Source organism: Symphalangus syndactylus, chromosome 2 (assembly GCF_028878055.3).
Source record: "Symphalangus syndactylus isolate Jambi chromosome 2, NHGRI_mSymSyn1-v2.1_pri, whole genome shotgun sequence".
Taxonomy (NCBI): Eukaryota; Metazoa; Chordata; class Mammalia; order Primates; family Hylobatidae; genus Symphalangus; species Symphalangus syndactylus.
In genome coordinates this window covers 38,816,865-38,840,175 of record NC_072424.2, presented here as the reverse complement: position 1 = coordinate 38,840,175, position 23,311 = coordinate 38,816,865, and the positions used below count along the sequence as shown (strand labels likewise).

General features: G+C 45.2%; 1 protein-coding gene across 1 annotated transcript in view; it reads left to right on the top strand.

Moving 5' to 3' along the window:
- ABCC2 (ATP binding cassette subfamily C member 2) overlaps positions 1-23,311 on the top strand; it is a 59,954-nt gene that overhangs the window by 24,512 nt on the left and 12,131 nt on the right. Inside the window, exons 13-26 of the mRNA XM_055252099.2 lie at positions 1,326-1,463; positions 2,026-2,172; positions 4,067-4,151; positions 5,479-5,545; positions 6,959-7,085; positions 10,509-10,685; positions 12,282-12,449; positions 12,581-12,761; positions 16,622-16,748; positions 17,031-17,166; positions 17,926-18,145; positions 18,292-18,446; positions 20,696-20,851; positions 22,411-22,610. Coding sequence (XP_055108074.2) covers positions 1,326-1,463; positions 2,026-2,172; positions 4,067-4,151; positions 5,479-5,545; positions 6,959-7,085; positions 10,509-10,685; positions 12,282-12,449; positions 12,581-12,761; positions 16,622-16,748; positions 17,031-17,166; positions 17,926-18,145; positions 18,292-18,446; positions 20,696-20,851; positions 22,411-22,610 — 2,084 coding nt within the window. The remainder of the gene's footprint in view (positions 1-1,325; positions 1,464-2,025; positions 2,173-4,066; positions 4,152-5,478; positions 5,546-6,958; positions 7,086-10,508; positions 10,686-12,281; positions 12,450-12,580; positions 12,762-16,621; positions 16,749-17,030; positions 17,167-17,925; positions 18,146-18,291; positions 18,447-20,695; positions 20,852-22,410; positions 22,611-23,311) is intronic.

Sequence of the window (23,311 nt, the reverse complement as noted above, 5' to 3'; positions counted from 1 at the left end):
CCCTCTCTCTCTCTCTCTGTCTGTCTCTGTGTGTGTGTGTGTGTGTGTGTGTGTCTTGGTCATTCCAAAAAAACTAGGTTATTTGTCCTATTTCCTGTATTTCCTGTAAATTGATAGTTAGATCTAAAAGTTTGATTTATTTAGATTTGATTTGGGGGTGGGAGTACAAGGTTGCTTTCAAGTGGTGCTGTGTGCTTCCAAACTGCAGCGATGGTGACTTGAGTGGGCCCAGGCGGTGTCAGCCTGATCCATCCCTTACAAGGTTTCCTGCTAGTCTTTCACTAGAGCAGTGGTTTGTGATGCTGGCAGTACATTAGAATCACCTGAGAAATTTGAAGTTTGTAAAACCCACTGAGGCTGGGGGCCTACTTCAAACCATTTAAATTGGACTCTGGGAGTGAGGCCCAGACATGTATATTTTTTAAGTTCCCTAGATGATTCTAATATGCCACCAAGGTGAAAAACACTATTGTAAGAATTTTATGATCATTGCCTAGGTCTGTTATTTCATTAGGAATTGCAAAAGAGTGAAATTTTTAAATTCTGTTATTCCCTTGACATTGATTAGCTGGAATTTTATGAAGAAGAATTATCTTTCATCAACTTGTTGGTTACCCTAAAATGAAGTTTGTATGGGATAGACAGAATAAATGCTTGCTTCTTTCCCTCTATTTACCAGCTTTCATGATAATGTATTTCATCCTCCAGAGGTGACCAATAAGTTCTTTTAACTAAATATTGTTTTGAATTAATGCATCTTAACATTATCCTAAACTTTTTAAAAATGAAACAGAGCCCCTTTTTAACTCCTTATTAATTCTCCACACAGAGCTCTGATATGTCCTTCTATGAATGTGGCAAAACTAAAAGAGAGAGCTGGTTTTGAATCTCAGCTCTACCACTGGGTAGCTTAACTTGCCAAAAGTTTGGCAAGGTTCCCTTGCCTCTCTCAACTTGTTTCCTTACAGTTTAAATGAAGATAATAACTCTACAAATGTAAGGTGACTAACTCACCTCAATTTGCCCAGAACTTTTTAAGTCTTAACACTGGAAGGCCTGTGTCCTGGGCAGCCCTTTAGTCCCAGGCAAACTGGAACAGTTAGTCATACTAAGGTTGTTATAAAGTGAGATAATGTATTTAAAATGCTTTGTACATAGTAGGTTGTCAACAAATACAAGCTACCTTTCTGTAATCATACTTTATAATCTGGATTTCTATTCCCCACATTTTGGGGACTATATCTTAAAACATGGGTGGGTCAGGTATACCTGGTGCCCTTTCAGGGGCAATCATGTGAGCTGTATTTTTTTCTTCAACTTATTAGATCCTGAAATATTTTGCCTGGGAACCTTCATTCAGAGACCAAGTCCAAAACCTCCGGAAGAAAGAGCTCAAGAACCTGCTGGCCTTTACTCAACTACAGTGTGTAGTAATATTCGTCTTCCAGTTAACTCCAGTCCTGGTGAGTAGCAGAGGGATCCATGGGCTGGGTATTCACCTGGACCTGCATCAGCTTCCTGAAGAGGAAGTTCACTTTTGATAGACTAGCTGGCACCGCTAGGCCTGACCGCAAGATCCAGGGGACTTGTCCCTCTCACCGCCCCATGCTGCTTTTCCTCCTTTGTACCATACCCCCAGCTCTAGTTTCACCTTTGTGTACTGTACGGTGGTCTGGCAGCCCAGAACAATTTTTCAGGATGCACAGCAAGAATGTGGTATCAGGAAGGATTGGCTTAGGAGGCTTTCTTGTCTTCTTTGGGAGGTGGTGTAGGTCTATAGTGGAAGGAACACTGATATAGGATCCAGGAGACCTGAGCTCTGGTCCTAGTAATCCATTAATTGACTTTGTGACCTTGGGGAAGATATTTCCTCCTCTCCTGGGCTCAGTTTTCTCATCTGTAACATGGGGAGGCTGGATGATCTTTAAGGCGTCTTCAACTCTGATATACGGTGTTCCTGAAACTTAGCACAATGCTGCTTGGTCCCTTTTAGGAATAAATTGCTCATGACCTTGCCCTTTCCAGGTATCTGTGGTCACATTTTCTGTTTATGTCCTGGTGGATAGCAACAATATTTTGGATGCACAAAAGGCCTTCACCTCCATTACCCTCTTCAATATCCTGCGCTTTCCCCTGAGCATGCTTCCCATGATGATCTCCTCCATGCTCCAGGTAGGTCGGCACTCTCACTGCTAACTGCCTATCTCTGGTTAAAAGCCTTGAAGTCCAGAATGACAGGATATCACATCCCATGTCTAACTTTTGCTGGTAAACTTTCAAGAGAGAGATCTGTTTGGTCTCTGGAGACCAATGGTTTGACCTTACTGAAATCATGAGTTTTCTGAGCCCCAGTTTATCTAACTATAAAATGAGGATAATCATACCAATCTCATCTACCTCACAGGGAGACAATCTTGTGAAAGCATTTCATGAGATTATTATGTTTAGTCCTAGTACTGGGAACATTTCCCAGCCCAATTTCTCTCATATTTTTCCAAGGCTCTTGAGGTATTGAGATATCATTAGGCAAATATGGCCTAAAGGGAGAAGAGAGACCCTCCCTTTGCATAAACCCATGTGTTGGTCAAACCAAATGCAAATTGAGAGCCTCAAGCTATCAGAAAATGAGACTGGAGTTCAGGAAACCTTGGATGGACCAGAGGGAATACCTGGGTTCTGAAAACTGAGCATAGTCACTGATATGCGACAAGTACCAGATCTGCAGAGGAAGGTCACCGGACAGGCAGCAGACTGATGAGAAGGCCTGAATGACAGGAGTGTGGTGACTTGCATTTATCCCCGAAGTGGCTGGCTTCAGAGAGCTCAGACCATGGGAAAGAGAAGGCCTCCCTGTCCCGGAGGGTGTAAAGAAAAGCTGGCAGATTTGGCAGGTAAAGAAGCAACAGGATCTTTTTAGATACAATTTATTGCATAAATAGCAAAAGCAAGATCAGCAAAGGTATCAGCTCCCTGCATTCCTGGTCCTCAGGATAACACTAAATCAAAAAGGGTCAGATGGTGGCTGGGCCCACACCTGTAATCCCAACACTTTGGAAGGCTGAGGCAGGCAGATCACCTGAGGTCAGGAGTTTGAGACCAGCCTGGCCAACATGGTGAAACCCCATCTCTACTAAAAAAAACAAAAATTAGCCAGGCGTGGTGGCACGCACCTGTAGTCCCAGCTACTCGAGAGGCTGAGGCACGAGAATCACTTGAACCTGGGAGGTGGAGGTTGCAGTGAGCCAAGATTGCACCCTTGCACTCCAGCCTGGGCAACAGAGTGAGACTCCATCTCAAAACAAAACAAAACGAAAGGGTCAGATGGCCATGCAATGTGAGCAGTGGGGTACTCTGTTTTTGAGGAGCTGATCCATGCAGCAGTTAAGTGGTTCTGTAGCCTGCTTCTGTACCCTAAGGAGGGAACAGGCAGAAAGCCTAAGACCTCATCAGAGCCTAGGTGGCAATGAAAAACCGTCTCATGACAGCCTCCTTGGAAGAGAGGGAAGTAGGTGAGAAGCATCCTTGTAGAAGTGCCTCAAAATTTTCCCAAGTTCTCAAGTTCCAGGGACTGCAGGGTATTCTGCCAACACTTACCTCACCTGCAATTTAAGCTTTGGCTATCTGGCCTATGTGGAAGTGTGCAGGGTCCCCCTGATGCCACAGCCATTTCCTCTTTAGAGGCTCCCAGGAGTGGCTTAGTTAGGATGCTGGATGGGCATCAGGGCATAGACTCAGTTAAATAAGAGAAAGCCAGGGGCCTAGTTACCAGAACCGGACAGAAGTTAAGTTTTTGTCTTAGAAGGCAGGAGGTAGTTTCTGGAATTAGGGCCAAAGACTGGAGAGAGACAGCAGGAGAGTTGAACTCCATGAGTTTGCTCAAGAACTGAAATAGAGCATCCACTTCCGTCTGTCTATGGTGGGATAGCTTCCAGGGCTGAGTTCGGTGGAGATTAGGAGATGCCAGTTGTGGCAAATAGAAAATCATTGGCTAATGACAAAGTCAAAATCTCTCTGCTTGTGCTTGTTACTGACTTTAATTCTTGAGATCCTTTGTGTCCTTCTCTAGGCCAGTGTTTCCACAAAGCGGCTAGAGAAGTACTTGGGAGGGGATGACTTGGACACATCTGCCATTCGACATGACTGCAATTTTGGTAAATAAATTTGGAAGTTGCTTCCCAAACTTATTCGCAGTGCTGGTGCCAGAATTTTGATAATACAAGAGCTTAGTAGCAGCAAACTGAGAGAGAGCGTGGAGATTTGTCTTGAGCCTATGCTTGCATAAGATACATACTGTTCTTATTTGAATTATGTTTACACTTAGAGCAGATTGCTCAACTAGATTGCTAAGTAAAGCTGGGGCAGCTCTTCCAAGGATAAGCAGGGAATCCTGCAAAAGATCCAGAAAGCAGAAGTCAGGATAGAGCCAAGTGTGTGGGATTGGGAAGGTAGCCTAGAGTGAAAGAATACTCAGATTCTGAAGGTTTAAAGATTGGGGGCCAGCCATGGCCAGACTGGGCATAGGACTGGAATCCATAGTGGGGAGGATTTAGATATGGAGGTGGAATTCATACAAGGGGACTGGGCAACAGAGGGCCTGAGAGTATACCCAGAGTATCCATAGGTCAGGAATCTGGGCTACCAGTAGGCTTGGGAGTTCTGAATCAAAAAGGACTTTAGCCAGGTGCAGTGGCTCACATCTGTAATCCCAGCACTTTGGGAGGCCGAGGAGGGTGGATCACCTGAGGTCAGGAGTTCGAGACAAGCCAGACCAACATGGAGAAACCCCGTCTCTACTAAAAATACAAAATTAGCTGAGTATGGTGGTGCATGCCTGTAATCCCAGCTACTCGGGAGGCTGAGGCAGGAGAATCACTTGAACCTGGGAGGCGGAGGTTGCGGTGAGCTGAGATTGCGCCATTGCACTCCAGCCTGGGCAACAAGAGTGAAACTCCATCTCAAAAAAAACAAAAAACAAAAGGGACTTTAGGCTGGACGCAGTGGCTCATACCTATAATCCCGTCCCTTTGGGAGGCTGAGATGGTCAGATTGCTTGAGTTCCAAGAGTTCAAGACTAGCCTGGGTGACATGGTGAAACCCTGTCTGTACTAAAAACACAAAAATTAGTGGGGCATGGTGGTGGATTCCTGTAGTCCCAGCTACCTGGAGGCTGAGGTAGGAGAATCTCTTGAGCCCGGAAGGTCAAGGCGGCAGTCAGCCAAGATTGCACCACTGCACTCCAGCCTAGGTGACAAAGTGAGACCATGACTCAAAAAAAAAAAAAAAAAGGACTTCATATGCAGGCCACTTCTGGTCTCATGGTCTCATTCTAGGAGATTTCATTTGCCTCCTGTTAGCGTAGAAGCCAGCACTTAGCAGAAACAATCCTGGGAGCTGATGGAGAAAGCGGAGAGAGACACGTGAAGGCAGACAGTCACATGAGGACCTACACTGGACTAAAAGAGGGCTTTTTCTCAACAGACAAAGCCGTGCAGTTTTCTGAGGCCTCCTTTACCTGGGAACATGATTCGGAAGCCACAATCCACGAGTGAGTTGCCTTCTTTCCATCCTAACGTTCTTTAGCATTCTCGCTGCCTGGCCTATTCTCAGAAAATTCCATGTAATAGAATACTTGGGGAAATGAGCTATGTGCATGTCTTCAGTTAGACACTAGTGCAGGATAAACCCCTGGAGAGATGAGATAAAAGCAAAGGTTCTCAGCCCTTTCCCCTGATAACTGCATTTGCCATCCTGCTTTCCTACTATGGGACCATGAATATCCAGCTGTGATCCCGTGAGGACATTTGTGTGTGCAGATTGTGGATGGAGGTAGTGCAGCGTTGGCAAGTGGCCGGCATCTCTGGGTATGGTAGAAGACAAACACAAGAACCTGAATTCAGTATAAGTTCATTCATTCAAGAATAGCAATCAGGAACATTGGAATCTGGCTTCTTAGTGTGTATCTTCTGCACATAGTGTGTCTCTTAAGCACCATGTGTAATAGCACACCCAATTCATCCACTGAGCACAGCACACAGAGTACACCAGGAGGCTGAATTGGCCATACCTTTCTTTCTTCACAACTGAGCACATCTTACTGTCTCCTTACTATACTCCTGACTTCCCACTCCTCTATCTTGTTCCTATAGCCTTTAACATGGACTCCAGAGCTAGCCGCAGGATGAGTTGGGGCAGGAGCACCTGCTCTGAACCCTCCTAACCCAGCAGGTTCCATTTCCAGAGAGGAAACTGGGCAGGGCTTCCACTGCACTGTTATAGGTCTGGAAGAAATTCACCTCAATGGGCAGATTCAGAAAGACTGAACAAGTTCCTAATGTTCCTAATGTTCTAAAACTCAAATAACAGGGTTAGCACCCAGAGTTTCCGGGAACCTATCCCATTGTGGGCCCCTACTCAGCCAGATACAGTCAAATATTCAGGAGAAGGGCCAGGCAATCTACTTTCAGCAAATGTTCCAGGTTACACATTTAGTAGCTAAATTTGGGAAATGTTAATCTAGTCCAATCCCATTAGTAAGAAAGGAGGGGTCCTTAGTCCAAAAGAAGTGACCTTCCAAGATAACATAGCCCAGCAGTGTCAGGGTTGGGACTTGAACCAAGCCAGATCTCCAGGCCCCCACTAGGGTCTTGTTCAATGGGTAACCATGTTAGTTCTAGGAGAATTTTATCATTGGCAATGCACAGTTGACACAAACAGCTTATAGATGAGTTGGATAAATTAGGGCTCATCAGGGCTCATTCTCTAGCCTTTTAGAGCTAAGAAAAGAAAAAGGAAAAGTATTAAAGAAGCACTTTGGGGTCTTGTATATCCAAGGCAAATTTTCCAATCTTGAGGGGAAATCTCCTAATACCAGACTTCATGGAAACTCAGAGAAGTGTCTTGAACTACTCTCCAATACCCAACCCCTGCTATCTCCTTCAAAGACATTCCTCTCTTTCAGTGTGAACCTGGACATTATGCCAGGCCAACTTGTGGCTGTGATGGGCCCTGTCGGCTCTGGGAAATCCTCCTTGATATCAGCCATGCTGGGAGAAATGGAAAATGTCCGTGGGCACATCACCATCAAGGTGAGAGGGAACGTCAATGCAAAAGCCTCTGACTCCCGAATGTCAGCAGCTTCGTGCTTTTGCCTCACTGGGGAGAAGGCACTGAGGGCTAGTAGGTGAGGCCTTGGAGACATCAGACTGTGATTCTCTGTCCCATTTCAGCTTTATATAATCAGTTGCTGAGGGTAAGACTTGGGAATCTGCATTTTTAATGAGCTCTAAAGGTGATTCTCATATGCATACTGCAGTGTGAAAACTGCTGATTAGAGATGTCTTCCTTCAAAATATAGGCAGTTCTGGCCAGGCACGGTGGCTCATGCCTGTAATCCCAGCACTTTCAGAGGCCGAGGCAGGCAGATCACCTGAGGTCAGGAGTTCGAGACTAACCTGGTCAACATGGTGAAACCCTGTCTCTACTAAAAATACAAAATTAGCCGGGCATGGTGGCATGTGCCTATAATCCCAGCTACTTGGGAGGCTGAGGCAGGAGAATCACTTGAGCCCAGGAGGGCTGCAGTGAGCCAAGATGATGCCACTGCACTCCAGCATGAGTGACAGAGTGAGACTCTGTCTCAAAAAAATATATATATATATAGGCATTTCTGCTTTAGCTATGTATTTGTTTCTGAAAAATCACACATCCTGCAAAACTGTACAGTAAAAATAACAGGACCTAGGGGAAAATAATTGTAATAGATCACTAAAAACTTATATAACTTTGTAACCAAACTACCAAAAAAAATAATACCAACCATAACAATAACATCAAGAGCAATAAAAACAGTGGCATTGTAAAATCAACACTGGCATTTGCACCCAACATTACAATTACTCTTGGGCCTCTCTCTTCCTCCTTTGGGAGCTAAATCTTTGATGGCATTTGCTACCAAAATAAAAATCTGGTGTACGGTGTTGTCTTCTTCATCAATTATATATATATATATATATAGAGAGAGAGAGAGAGAGAGTCTCGCTCTGTCACTCAGGCTGGAGTGCAATAGCACAATCTCAGCTCACTGCAACCTCCACCTCCTGGGTTCGAGCAGTTCTCCTGCCTCAGCCTCCCAAATAGCTGGGATTACAGGTGTGTGCCACCATGCCCCACTAACTTTTTTTTTTTTGCTTTAAGTTCCAGGAAACATTTGCAGAACGTGTAGGTTTGTTACATAGGTATACGTGTGCTGTGGTGGTTTGCTGCACCTATTGACCTGTCATCTAGGTTCCCTCCCCTCGCCCCTCACTCCCCAACAGGCCCTGGTGTGTGTTGTTCCCTTCCCTGTATCCATGTGTTCTCACTGTTCAACTCCCACTTATGAGTGAGAACATGCAGTGTTTGGTTTTCTGTTCCTGTGTTAGTTTGCTGAGGATGATGCTTTTAGCTTCATCCACGTCCCTACAAAGGACATGATCTCATTCCTTTTTATGGCTGCATAGTATTCCATGGTATATATGTACCACATTTTCTTTATCCAGTCTATCATTGATGATGCCTGGCTAATTTTTGTACTTTTAGTAGAGGCGGGGTTTCGCCATGTTGGCCAGGCTGGTCTCAAACTCCTGGCCTCAAGTGATCCATCTGCCTCAGTCTCCCAAAGTGCTGGGATTATATGGGTAAGCCAGTGGGCCTGGCTAATTATGATTTTTTTTTTAACACAGAGGAAAATGTTTTCATGGCATCTTCATCAGTACTCTGAACTTTTCCAGAGAGCTAAATTTAGGGAAAATTATAGTTATTTTTGAATTGTTACCACTACTTGTACCAAAGAGAGGCATATCTATAGATTTTCAGCTTTTTTTCTTAAGATCCTCATATATTGCTAAGGGTTTCTTTTTAAGTATGAGAATGCTTTCTCCAATTGATTTATATTGACCTGCTTGGAAAAGAAATGTAAGAACCAGCTGTTCTTCTCCAATATACTGACATCATTTCCTGATTTAGTAACCACTAATGAACTAATCTGCAATTTTAAGAACATGCACTGTAGCAGAGCAGACTACAGATTTAAGTCTGTCTTCTAACTCCTTTTGGGAACCTTTTTGTTGCTAACTCATAACTGGGTTCTTCCTCAAACACTGGCCTTTGTTGGTCTCCATTTCTGGTTGGTTTTTTTTTTTTTTTTTTTGAGACCAAGTCTCAGTCTGTCACCCAGGCTGGAGTGCAGTGGCGCGATGTCGGCTCACTGCAACCTCCACCTCCTGGGTTCAAGCAATTCTCTGCCTCAGCCTCCCAAGTAGCTGGGATTACAGGCACGTGCCACCATGCCCAGCTAATTTTTGTATTTTTAGTAGAAACAGGGTTTCGCCATCTTGGCCAGGCTGGTCTTAAACTCTGGGCTTCAAGTGATCCACCTGCCTCAGCCTCCCAAAGTGCTGGAATTACAGGCGTGAGCCACCGCGCCTGGCCTCCATCTCTGTTTTTTGTTTGTTTGTTTGTTTGTTTGAGATGGAGCCTCACTCTGTCTCCCAGGCTGGAGTGCAGTGTCCCGATCTCAGCTCACTGCAGCCTCTGACTCCTGGGTTCAAGCGATTCTCCTGCCTCAGCCTCCCGAGTAGCTGGGATTACAGACTTGTGCCACCACGCCCAGCTACTTTTTGTGTTTTTAGCAGAGATGGGGTTTCACCATGTTGGCCAGGTTGGTCACTCCCGATCTCAGGTGATCCGCCCACTTCAGCCTCCCAAAGGGCTGAGATTACAAACATGAGCCACCACCCCCAGCTTCCATCTCTCTTTGGATAGAATCTTGCTTCCTAAGATGTCATCTATACGGGGGTCCTCAACCCCCTGTGCCTCAGACTGGTACTGTTCTATGGCCTGTTGGGAACTGGGCTACACAGGAGAAGGTGAGCGGTGAGCGAGAATTATCACCTGAGCTCCACCTCCTGTCAGATCAGCAGCAGCATTAGATTCTCATAGGACCACGAACCCTATTATGAACTGCACATGCCAGGGATCTAGGTTGCATCTACTGCCTGATGATCTGAGGTGGAACAGTTTCATCCCGAAACCATCTCCCACTACCACCCCATCCATGGAAAAATTGTCTTCCATAAAATCGGTCCCTGGTGCCAAAAAGGTTGGGGACTGCTGATCTATACCATTCCCTTGTCAGTGTTAGCCCTTTGTTGGTCCTAGTAAACTCAATTGGGTTTGACTAAAACCCTCTTGTAGAAGCAACACACACATTTATCATCTAATTTTCAGGATCATGGCTGGAAAACCATAGTCCAACAAAAGGGGGTGGGGCTTTTAATGGTGAAGAGGATATTGAGTCCTGAGAGTGGAATAACTACAAGCACGTGAATAAATATCAGATCCTCAGTCATCCTGATGCAGTTATCCCCATTTAAGCTCCATTTGTTTCTTCCCCTCACCAGCCACCCCGTCCTTCAACCCTGCGTTTCTGGAGGTGCAGCTGTAACATGATCTGATCCTTTTTCATCTAGGGCACCACTGCCTATGTCCCACAGCAGTCCTGGATTCAGAATGGCACCATAAAGGATAACATCCTTTTTGGAGCAGAGTTTAATGAAAAGAGGTACCAGCAAGTACTGGAGGCCTGTGCTCTCCTCCCAGACTTGGAGATGCTGCCTGGAGGAGATTTGGCTGAGATTGGAGAGAAGGTACTTAGGATAACAAGGGATCTTCAAGGGTGAAGGCATATTGAAGAGAAAAAGTGAGGACGGTGGTGAAGAAATACACGGGGGTAATCTGGTTGATCAATTTAGGTAGTCGTATTTGGAATAAACACCAGAAATCATGTGTTTGTACTAAGTGGCCACATTATTCCATGTAAATAACTCAGAATTTTAAACTTTCTGCTTGGAAGGAGATACAGGAATTATGTAATTTAAATCAAAGATGATGAGGCAAAGGCCATGAGAAGTTAATAGTGACTGGCCCAAGGTTGATCTCACAGGTGGTGGGGCAGAAGTGGGACCAGAGCCTAGGTGTCCTGATTCTACTTCTGTATCAGCGAGGCCAGAGGAAGATTCTACTAATCTGCTTTGAACACTTAGATGTTTATTGTGACTTATCTTCTGATGTTATTAAAGGCCTTTCCTAAAAATAGACTTTTAGGGCTGGGCGCAGTGGCTCACGCCTGTAATCCTAGCACTTTGCGAGGCCGAGGCGGGTGGATGACCTGAGGTCAGGAGTTCAAGACCAGCTGACTAACAAAGTGAAACCCCATCTCTACTAAAAATACAAAAATTAGCCGGGCGTGGTAGCAGGCGCCTGTAGTCCCAGCTATTCAGGAGGCTGAGACAGGAAAATTGCTTGAACCAGGGAGATTGTGCCACTGCACTCCAGCCTAGGAGATGGAGCAAGACTCCATCTCAAAAAAAAAAAATTTTTTTAATGACTGTATAGTATTTATTATATAGATCTAGCATAATTTATTTTGAAACCTCTAAATAAAGACCCTGCATATTTAGGATGTTTTCATCCTCCCTCCTCATTACTAGAAATAAATGTAGCAATCTTGAGGAACAAAAATCTTGAGATGTTAGATTAATGAAGATACAGCTCTAGGTAATTTTGTTCATTAATTAGCATACACTTATTGAGCACCTACTATGTGCCAAACAGTGTTTTAAGTTCTGGAGTTAAATCCATGAACAAAATAGAAAAAACCTCTGCTCCGGCCAGGCGCAGTGGCTCACGCCTGTAATCCCAGCACTTTCGGAGGCCGAGGCAGGTGGATCACGAGGTCAGCAGATCGAGACCATCCTGGCTAGCACGGTGAAACCCCGTCTCTACTAAAAATACAAAAAATTAGCTGGGCACGGTGGCGGGCGCCTGTAGTCCCAGCTACTCGAGAGGCTGCGGCAGGAGAATGGCATGAACCTGGGAGGCGGAGCTTGCAGTGAGCAGAGATGGTGCCACTGCACTCCAGCCTGAGCAACAGAGCGAGACTCTGTCTCAAAAAAAAAAAAAAAAGAAAAAACCTCTGCTCTACATTCTCACAGGGTGACAAGCAACAAAACTATTAAATAAGTAAATTATCTGATAAAAAGTGGTAAGTTGGCCATATCTTTAATTATTAGGGCTAAAGTTATTCATTTGAATCAGTTCTTTATTTGTATAAAGGAACTTGTAAGATTTTTAACCCCTTGACACCTTATTGAGAAAAATTTCTTCCTTTTACCCCTCCCTATTAGATTCTGTGAAGGTGGGTCTAGAGAGTAGTGCTTAATATAAATTATTTTCTTCTTCAGGGTATAAATCTCAGTGGGGGTCAGAAGCAGCGGATCAGCCTGGCCAGAGCTACCTACCAAAATTTAGACATCTATCTTCTAGATGACCCCCTGTCTGCGGTGGATGCTCATGTAGGAAAACATATTTTTAATAAGGTCTTGGGCCCCAATGGCCTGTTGAAAGGCAAGGTGAGAAATCATTGAACATGATGAAGATATAAAGGTGGGTTGGGAGGGAGAGGGGAGGACACATCTGGCAAGTAAGACCGGGAAGATGGTGGACATATGGTAATCAACACAACTTCATACTATTTTTATAGACTCGACTCTTGGTTACACATAGCATGCACTTTCTTCCTCAAGTGGATGAGATTGTAGTTCTGGGGAATGGCACAATTGTAGAGAAAGGATCCTACAGTGCTCTCCTGGCCAAAAAAGGAGAGTTTGCTAAGAATCTGAAGACATTTCTAAGACATACAGGCCCTGAAGAGGAAGCCACAGGTATGTAAGAAGGATTGGGACAAGATAGAACTTGGGCCATGGGGGGAATGGTAAACCAGTATCTACTTCCTGAAATGTTCAGTATCAGAACTAGACTTGGAAGCGAACTACCCAGAGATTCAAACTCTGCTTTCTGCGTTCGGAGTCTCTTTAGGGAAACACAGAAATTGAAACTCTATGCCTGGGCAAAGTGGTGGCTTATCCTGCTCATCTGATGTCTGACATGCAATCAAAGGACAGTCTTTAGAAGGGTACAACTGAAAGTCTGAGTGAGTAACCCTTGTGGAAGAAACACCAGTGGCACAACGGTCCCTCTTTTAGGGATGCCATGTTCCTATTGACTTTAGTCACACATGTCACCCCATCTACCCCAAATCCATTAAAACCACTTCCTCGACAGCTTCATGGGCTGGCACTATTAGTGTACTGCTAAATTCTTGGTAAATCCTAACAAAGGGATTTTGATTAATGTACCAAAACCACTGGGTGTTTGAACCAGAAAAAAATTATGGCAGTTGCATAGTCTCAGAGTATACCATAGCAACAGCCTCTAATATCACCACCATTGGGTTCACCAGTTAGCCCCAGTCAGCAGTGGAGCTCTGTTTACTGTGACCCTTCCCAAGGACCTGCCAACAGCAGTCCTGTGCATTGGTCTGGTTATCACTCTCAGGTGGTTGTCACCAGCAGGAGTTCAGGTCCGAGAAAGCCAGGGCAGAAGGCTGTAGAGGCATTCCAGAAATCAGTCAGATGAGGGAGTAGCTGCACAGCCTACAAGTGACAGCATGTTCTGACCATGAGGTGAGGACAAGTGATGGTTTAAAACCACCCTGGGAGGGCCAGGCACGGTGGCCCACGCCTGTAATCCCAGCACTTTGGGAGGCTGAGGCGGGTGGATCACCTGAGGTCAGGAGTTCGAGACCAGCCTGACCAACATGGAGAAACCCCGTCTCTACTAAAAATACAAAATTAGCTGGGCATGGTGGCACATGCCTGTAATCCCAGCTACTTGGGAGGCTGAGGCAGGAGAATTGCTTAAACCCGGGAGGCACAGGTTGCGGTGAGCTGAGATCGTGCCATTGCACTCCAGCCTGGGCAACAAGAGTGAAACTCCATCTCACACACACACACACACACACAAAACACAACAACAACAAGAAAACCACCCTGAGAAGCCCAAGAGTTTGAAAGAAAAATCTAAGCCAGGGCTGGATGTGGTGGTTCACACCTGTAATCCCAGCCCTTTGGAGGCCAAGGCAGAAGGATCACTCGAGCCCAGGAGTTTGAGACCACGCTGGGCTATATAGTGAAACCCCATCTCTGCTCAAAACAGACAGAAGAAAAATCTAAATCAGGAAGTCTGTAAGCTTTGGAAAGAGAAGGTGGGAACAAATAACAGTATGGTGTAGGTGACAGGAATTGGGAGCCAGGTCAGGAGAGTGGGGCAGGAGTATCAGGGACCAGCAGAAAGGGGCGACTGAAAGCTTTGCATCAGCCTTTATGTGCTCCAGGTAGTAGCGTGGAGAAAGCAAAAAGCATCTGCCTGGAATGGAGAGTGAAGTTGCCAAGGAAAGAACAGTGTCTAATGCCAGAGTTCCCTGAGTTATTGCTCAGTCAACAACATCACCATGGTTACTATAAGAAAATTGGGCAGTTTTCCCATGCTAATGGTAAACATTTTTTTCTGATTAGCCTGGATCTGAGTTTCTGGATTCTGTTATAAACCCCTTCTCCTTTGAAGAATCCTGTCTTTAATGTACAAAGAACAGTTTGCAAAACATCCCCGTAAGCCCTTTTTCTGGTGAACACTGAAAGAACATTTCTGGGCAGTTTTGTAAGCTCCAGAGCCTAGGATGCTGCTGTGTTGGCCCTAGGATCTGGGACTTGGTGGAATGAAGAGAAGGGCAGGAGGGCAAGGTGAGCTGCACTGAGATTGGTTCTGTGTATGAGTTTCCTAATTAGCTGCCTTAACAACACATCACAAACTGAATGGCCACACATTTCTGGAGGCTAGAAGGGTGTCAGCAGGTGTCAGCAGGATTAGTTCTTTCTTAAGGTGTTAGGCAATAATCTGTTCAAGGCCTCTCGCCTAGTTTCCAGTGGTTTGGCGATGTCTGTTGTTGCTGTTTGTTGTGGTTGTTCTTCCTATTTGTTTGTTTCATTTCCTGAACTAATTCTGTTAAGTCTGTATTCTTTGTCATTGTCATGTGTGACCACTGAAGTCTGTTTGGTTGGCTTAGAGGTCAGCTAGTGATTAGACAGACACTTCCTTAAATGCTTGGAAACAATAAGAGTCTCAGCCTTTGCTGAGAGGCTGTGTGTGTGTGTTGTGGGTGGTGAGGAGCATGTCTTCAGCACTCCAGCAATTTACATCTCTGCCTTGGCCTTCACTTCCTGCTTATACAGAGCCACATGGTCAGCCGGAAGTGAAAGATTAGAGCCCTCTTCCATCTTTCCTGGACACGTGCACAGCTCTGCATGTGTACATGGTATTCTAGATTGCTGGGAATAAATATATCAGAGAGATCAAAGCCCCTGTGAGCATCTTATTCCCCAGCTTTTCCTTTTAAGTTTTTGGTCAGCTTCTTATTTGCCCCAAGTGTCATCACCACCTCAGGCAGCTGCCGTGATGTTAAATAATTGCTGCTGGTTTTTTGAGCTAGCTCAGTGTTAGGTCAAATAGGCCCTATAAATGGGGTTTTTCAGAGAATTCCAGATAGGTGAGATAATGTCAGTTCTCCAGGGATGGGGCTTTTGGGAGCATTCTGAACCCACTGTGCCCCCTCCACTGGCTGCTAGGCTGCTGGTTTTCATGGCTACTATGATTGTATGGCTGTTAGTTTTTTAGGCTATAGCAGCCAAGGAGAGGGGGGACAGAAATAGGGTAAGTTAAACTGCCACAAAACTTACTGTTCTTACTAAGTTTCAGCTCTTCAAAAACACAAATGCTTCTGGGATTGTTGCAAGCCTTTGGTTAATTTCAGACCTCTGAAAAAGTTGACTTTGGCCATTTTTTTGGTCATTATTCTCATTGCTTTTATGGAGGAGTAGATATCTGGGGGTTCCTATTCTACCATCCCCACTGATGCCCACACTGTGTCTTATATTTTATTTTATTTTCATGGTATGTCTTTTAAGTGATTTAAATTAATATAAGTTTGTTAAATTATTTGAATTTCAAGATGAGCATTTTTTTTTCTTTTTTGAGAGAGTCTCACTCTGTTGCCCAGGCTGGAGTACATTGGCACAATCATGGCTCACCTTCAACCTCCTGTGTTCAAGTGATCCTCCCACCTCAGCCTCCCAAGTAGCTGGGACCACAGGTGTGCACCACCACACCCTGCTAATTTTTAAATTTTTGTAGACATAGAGTTTGCCTATGTTGCCCAAGGTGGTCTCAAACTCCTGGGCTGAAGTGATCCTCCCACCTTGGCCTCCCAAAGGGCTGGGATTACAGGTGTGAGCCACCACGCCCGGCCAAGATGAGCATTTTCAATTTACAATCACTTCTTTAGTCAATTCTGAGAATGTGACTCTTCTATTTGTCTACCATAATCCTTAAAAGCTCTTTCCTCCTCCAAAGGAACCTGGGCATTTCTAGGAATTTTCTTCTCCATTTTGACCATTTTCTCTTCCAGTGGAATATTAATTCATCTCTTCTTTATCCTGATATTTCTTAATAACAAGATGTACTAATAACTATTTATGGAGTATTTATGGAGTAAAGTATTCCATCCTGTACGTACATCTGGGATCCCTTGCTGAAACCAGCAAGATCAGAGGAGGCTTCTCTCTCCTTGTTCACAGGACTGACAGGGATCTATGCAGCTCTTTCCCTAACCTCTAGTGTGTCTCCCTAGTCCATGATGGCAGTGAAGAAGAAGACGACGACTATGGGCTGATATCCAGTGTGGAAGAGATCCCCGAAGATGCAGCCTCCATAACCATGAGAAGAGAGAACAGCTTTCGTCGAACGCTTAGCCGCAGGTTGGCCATCTGTTCAGCTGGCAGCCCTCGTCAGCTCCATATTTCCACTTGATCTTTTTCTTTTTCTTCCTGGGCTTTTCCTGTGAGGGTTAACACCATGGACACTCCAAGCTCTCCCTTTGTTTCTTTGTTGCGGGGATGGGGAAAGATCTGGGTCGCGTCAGTTTCCCCTGGTCATCTGCCCTGAAATGCGCTTTGATGCCAGCTGAGTGACTGTGACATCTGCTTGCAAGAAGACCCTTGGGAATCGCCTGCATGCTCAGGGAAGCTTCCCTCTCTCAGTTCTAGGTCCAATGGCAGGCATCTGAAGTCCCTGAAAAACTCCTTGAAAACTCGGAATGTGAATAGCCTGAAGGAAGACGAAGAACTAGTGAAAGGACAAAAACTAATTAAGAAGGAATTCATAGAAACTGGAAAGGTGAACACCACATAAAAAAGTAGCATTTGAGGTGTTGTAAGGTTTAGAACTCAAAATTTTTAACGTTCAGTGAAAATTGAACACACACTTACAGAAGCAATATGTCCTCTGTCCTTTGCAAATCTTCAGACTCATTATTAACCTGTTAGCAGAGGCTGTGGGCTTTCTACCAAGTCATATTTCCATAAAGAATGCTATGTTTCCTGTGAATGTCCTCATCCTACAATTCATGAGTGTTTGATTCCATTCTGATGTGTGGAGGAACAGGAAAACTCAGACCTAGAGCACATAATTCAAATTAATGAAATTTAACCACAAATTTCAAGGTCGGTAGTAGAACCCCATCATCAGTTCCACTCTGATTTTTTGTTTGTGTGTTTATTTTAGAGACAGGGCCTCACTATGTTGCCCAGGCTGGACTAAAACCTCAGGGCTCAAGAGATCCTTCCACGCCAGCCTTCTGAGTAGCTGGGACTACAAGGGCATGCTACCATGTCTGGCTTGTTCCGATCTGTTTTCATATCTTCTGCTCTTAAATGCCTTTGGCTTTGATGATTATTTACCCTGCATTGTATTTCAGCATTGTTCTATTATCCTTCCTGGCACAGTGCAGAAATGGTGACCACAGACTACCAAATTTTGCTACCTGCTACCCATGCTCCCAGGGGACTCCACTTCTCCTTGTGGTTGGCATTCTAGGTGATTCTTTATCAAAAGCCATTAGGGAGTTCTACTAATATTGAGGTGGGGACTTTGCAGGTGAAGTTCTCCATCTACCTGGAGTACCTACAAGCAATAGGATTGTTTTCGATATTCTTCATCATCCTTGCGTTTGTGATGAATTCTGTGGCTTTTGTTGGATCCAACCTCTGGCTCAGTGCTTGGACCAGTGACTCTAAAATCTTCAATAGCACCGACTATCCAGCATCTCAGAGGGACATGAGAGTTGGAGTCTATGGAGCTCTGGGATTAGCCCAAGGTATGTCTGATGGCTGTGACATCTCACAGAATCTGTCTGGACCCTGTACATTTCCTGGACTCAGGAATGCATTTGCCATTATGTCCTGGGCACAAGTCTTCAGGGATTCCTGTGCATGGTGCTGACAAAACTGCTTCCATCTCTAGGTATATTTGTGTTCATAGCACATTTCTGGAGTGCCTTTGGTTTCGTCCATGCATCAAATATCTTGCACAAGCAACTGCTGAACAATATCCTTCGAGCACCCATGAGATTTTTTGACACAACACCCACAGGCCGGATTGTGAACAGGTTTGCCGGCGTAAGTATCTCAAGAACTGCCACGTGGTATGTTTATATACTGAGGATCTTTCTGACAGGGAGGAATTATTGTGTCCCCCTAGACAATACTGTTCAGTTCCAGTTCTTTTGTCACTCAACATGCAAGTGTTTCTTGAGTACCTGCTGTGAGCTCCCAAGAATCCTGGAGATTGAGGGATGAACATCTCTGACCCTTCAAGTAGCTCAGCATCTAGTGAAGAAGACAACCAAGGAAGTGAAGGATTATAGTAGAATATAGTAAAACCAGTAAGAGCAGTGTGTAGAAAGGTGGTCTGGGAGTACAAAGGAAAAAAAGGCACTAGCCCAGCCTGAGTGATAAAGGTGGGAAATGTCAGAAAAGGTGAAACTTAAGTCATAGAAGCAAGTCAGGGAGATGGCAAGGGTGGGGGGCAGGGATGGCAGTAGAGCAGGGTGAGAAGGATTATTCTGCAGAGGAAGGAACATAAATAAAAGCACTGTCACTGCCTGGGACAGGAAATACAAGAGATAGTAGGTTAACCCTTTGCTTGGCCTCTGCCTCCATTCCTGAAACTTCTATCTTGAATGCTTTAAGAATGAGTAAATTTGGTCTGGACTATGGAATAGAGCCATCAGTGATTTTAAGAAGTTCTCAAATATTGTTTCCATCTACCACGGATCCTGGAACCCTTGGCATTCATTCACTCATTCATTCAACAACCTTTATTGAGCACTTTCTATGAGCCAACTACTGTACTAGGCACTGGGGCACTCAATGAATGTGAAGATCATAGATGTCTCTCTTCCATGGGCCAGACCCAACTCATTGATTTTTTAGTGTATCTGAGATGGGAATTCAGGAACAGAGGCAGAGATCAGGCAATTCTGAATGACCAGTAACTATCACCAGCACAGTTTTTAGCCCTCTGCTTATGGAGCAGCTCTGGACTCTTGTTTGTTGGTCCTGGGGAAGACATAGAAAGTATAGCTCACAGTCCATAGCCAGGTTCTGGGGACACAGTAACCGCTTCAAAAGTGGGCCGTTAACTGGTCCCCCTGTGTCATCTTCCTCTGGGGCATAAACAGTGGGCATGATGTCACTAGAGACAACTTCAATGGCCTTTCTGCTCTTTACTAGAACCTAAAAGAACATCAATTTTGGATGAGAAATTTCTCATAGTAATTTTGCAAAAATCGCAGTTTTTCCCATGTTGTAATATGTATAATCTTCTGGGAAAGAGAACACAGAGGTTTTCTGTAAGTTACTTAGGCAACAGTCATAGTTTGAAGACTGCTTTTGCATGAAAAAGGAAGCTGTCATTAATTATATAGTATGTTTCGTTGGGGAGGTGGCTCAGACCTATTAAGGGGAGTTTGATCAAGGGGCCTCTGGGGTCAATGGCTGAGTTAAGAGGAGATGGAGTGGAGGAAGGAAAGATGGAGACTGTGCCAGGTAAGGATCAAAAGTAATCTGCATAGAACTGATAATTGGCAGGGATTTCTTTTATCTGCCAACTGTGGGTATAGTTATTTGCATTCTGATAGGACTTTGGGAAAGGTAGGTTAGACTCAGGAGTCATCCATGATTCAGAGCTTTCCTGGAAGACCATTATCCCTGATCCAGTTTGAGAAATTCCAGAGATAACTTAAACTCACTTTGGTACTCACATATTACCAATCACAGAATCAATATAATCCTCAGAAATTTAGGCAAGGGCAACCCAAAATATAAACCAAGCTTCTTGAGTGTTCTCCAAACCATCCATCCATTCATTCATTTTCTCATTTGTTCATTTATTTCACATGACACGAAGGCAACATGGCATTAAGACACATCTGTTCCCACTGGGTTCCTTGGTTAGAACACTGTCCAGGCAGGCTCACGTTCAACCCCAGCTCCCTTCCCCTTGGTCCTCTATGCTTGGCAGAGGAAGCAACTTCCTGAGTATTTTTAGTAGAGACAGGATTTCACCATGTTTTTCAGGCCGGTCTTGAACTCCCAATCTCAGGTGATCCACCCGCCTTGGCCTTGCAAAGTGCTGGGATTACAGGTGTGACCACCGCGCCAGTCCTAAATGAAGAAATTATGGAAATGAAATTGGTTATTGGGGCGAGCAATGCAGCCTGTTGCAAATGAACACAATGAAATGATTACATGAAGGAGTACTGGGAACACACAGAATCCAACAGATTCCTTGCTAGAACTAGGAAGATGTAAACTATCTTAGGAAGACCTCAGTGATGGTGTATCTCTCCTAATCGTTTTCCTAGGATATTTCCACGGTGGATGACACCCTGCCTCAGTCCTTGCGCAGCTGGATTACATGCTTCCTGGGGATAATCAGCACCCTTGTCATGATCTGCATGGCCACCCCTGTCTTCACCGTCATCGTCATTCCTCTTGGCATTATTTATGTATCTGTTCAGGTAGGTTTGGAAATGGCTAAGTCATCCTTCCTTCCTCTCTATCTATAAAAGCCCAGCCTCTTTCCTGAGAATCTTCTCTCTGATTCATTGCTAGTCACTCATTCCTCCCCTCAGCATCTTTGCCATTTAGTTATACGTTGACATACCCAGGAGCCCACAGGCCACTCTCTGAAGCTGAAGTGAGAGCATCAATGGGTGCACCATTCATGGCAAATGTCACCCTAACTGCTGCCCACCCTTCACTCCCTGGAAGCTTAGATGGGACAGATTTACGTTTGGATCCAAGACTGCTTTGAGGTTGGCTCTGGACACAGTCTTGCAGCTCCATAAGAACCCCCATGACGATTAGGTCGGTTCCAGAAGAGCCATGCTATGGTGCTTCCTTGGTTGACTTTGGACAGGCATAGCTGCTCGGAGATGTCGCTCAGCAGCAGCTGGGTCTATCTTTTTACTTCAGCAAAGTTCTAGTTTCACTGGGGTGTCTGTGGGTAGTTTAGGCTCAATTCCAGTGTATTCTTCGAGGGAATGTGCAGCTTGAAAGCAAAACAGGGAAACTGAAACGAGTGGAAGGAACCCTATTCCCACAATAAAATGGATGAGGGAAGGGGAGGCTGTGGAGGAACTCTGGTTCCACCAGCTGCTTTTGTGGTGAATTGTTTGCCTGGGGAAACAATTCTGAAGACACTGTGGTCAGGGGCTCGTGGCCCTTGTGGCCTGTGATTGGCGGCTCGCCCCTGTGTCCGTGTACAGTTCCTCAGGCACATTGCCACCATAGCGGCCTTTTAACTATTAATAACAAACCAACAAACAAGAAGCAGGGTTATTGGAGGGAACACCCGTACGTCCATGAATAACATTTTACATCCCGACTCTCCAACGCCCCACTCTTCCCAGGTTTCAACAAATCCTCACAGAATCTAGTAGCAGCACGGACCCATTCCATTCCCCCTTGCCCTCAGGCCACAGGGTTCTTCCTGAACTGGATTCCACCCTATTCCAGTTCTTACCCCCTCAGCACTCTGCATACCTCCAGAATTCTCTGTACCTTCACACACCACCGAGGCACAGTTTTGGTCACTTAACTGAACAGATTCTTCCATTTTTACCCAAACCTAGGCATGCCTTTTTCTGGCCATTTCCTGCCCATCCCCACTTTACACACCCCACGGGCCCCGCTGCCTTTACAAAATCCTTTTGGGGACCTTTTCTCTAATGAGTACAGAAACTGTCACATGGACGATAGCCGTAGATCTGGGGGATATGGGTTAGTCTGACGAAACTCCTCAGGAGGTTTGGAGACTCAAAGCTCTGAGGCTGTGGTGTGGTCTCCTCACGTTCACCCCACTCTGTTCCCCACCAACCCCAATCTTCTCATTGGTCTCCTCCTCGGAGCCTCTGTCATCATTCTGCTCCCAGACATGGCACTGCAGGCTCTTGTCTTGTTCAGAAGTAAGCTGTGGTCATCAAGGGGAAGAATGGTGGGTTGTGGCCAGAAAGGGGGAAGATGGTGGATGCCTCATGACTGCGGGACTGGCTGATTCTCTACTTTTTGTGTCCAGATGTTTTATGTGGCTACCTCCCGCCAGCTGAGGCGTCTGGACTCTGTCACCAGGTCCCCAATCTACACTCACTTCAGTGAGACCGTATCAGGTTTGCCGGTTATCCGTGCCTTTGAGCACCAGCAGCGATTTCTGAAACACAATGAGGTGAGGATTGACACCAACCAGAAATGTGTCTTTTCCTGGATCACCTCCAACAGGTGAGGCTTCCCCTGGGTATTTACCCATGTGTGTGCTTTGGGGTGCTATATGTTTGACAGTAGCTGTGGGAGGGCAGGCATGGCTAGTGGTGTGAAATTCACTCTGGCCACACACACCATCATGCTATGTAAGTGGAGAGAAGAAAGCATGAGCTTTGGAGTCAGAGACTGGGTCCCCATGCCAGCTCTGCCGTTTACCAAGCTGGGTGAATTGCCTTGACTTCTCTAAGGAAAATCTCCATTTCTTTGTTTTTGTAATGGCCAGAGCACACCCTATCTCACAGGGTTCCACCTGTCTCATGGTGGAAGTCAAATGACATTTGTGAGCATTTTGTAACCCAGTACCAAACAAGTGCTGGGTGAACTGAACATCCTCTGTTTACTTTTCTGAAAATGGATGTGAGATTCTCCATAGTCATGACACTCTTTCTGGGTAGTGAAAGCAGTGGAGGTTGGAGAGAGGAGAGTTGGGAATTTTTAGGTAAGACCATTGATGACAGAAAGGGAAGCTTCCATCCTGTGAACAGAGTGAGCATTATTCTCCAGTGTCTTAAGCCCTGGCAAGCAGTATGTCCTGGAAAGAGGAAGATCTTTTTTAGGGAGAAAAATTCTTGAGCGGCTTCCAAAGTGTCTTGAGGCGCTAAAGATGCTCAGTATTATTTGGAATGTGGACAGGTCAGGAGTTTGATTGTAAAGATATT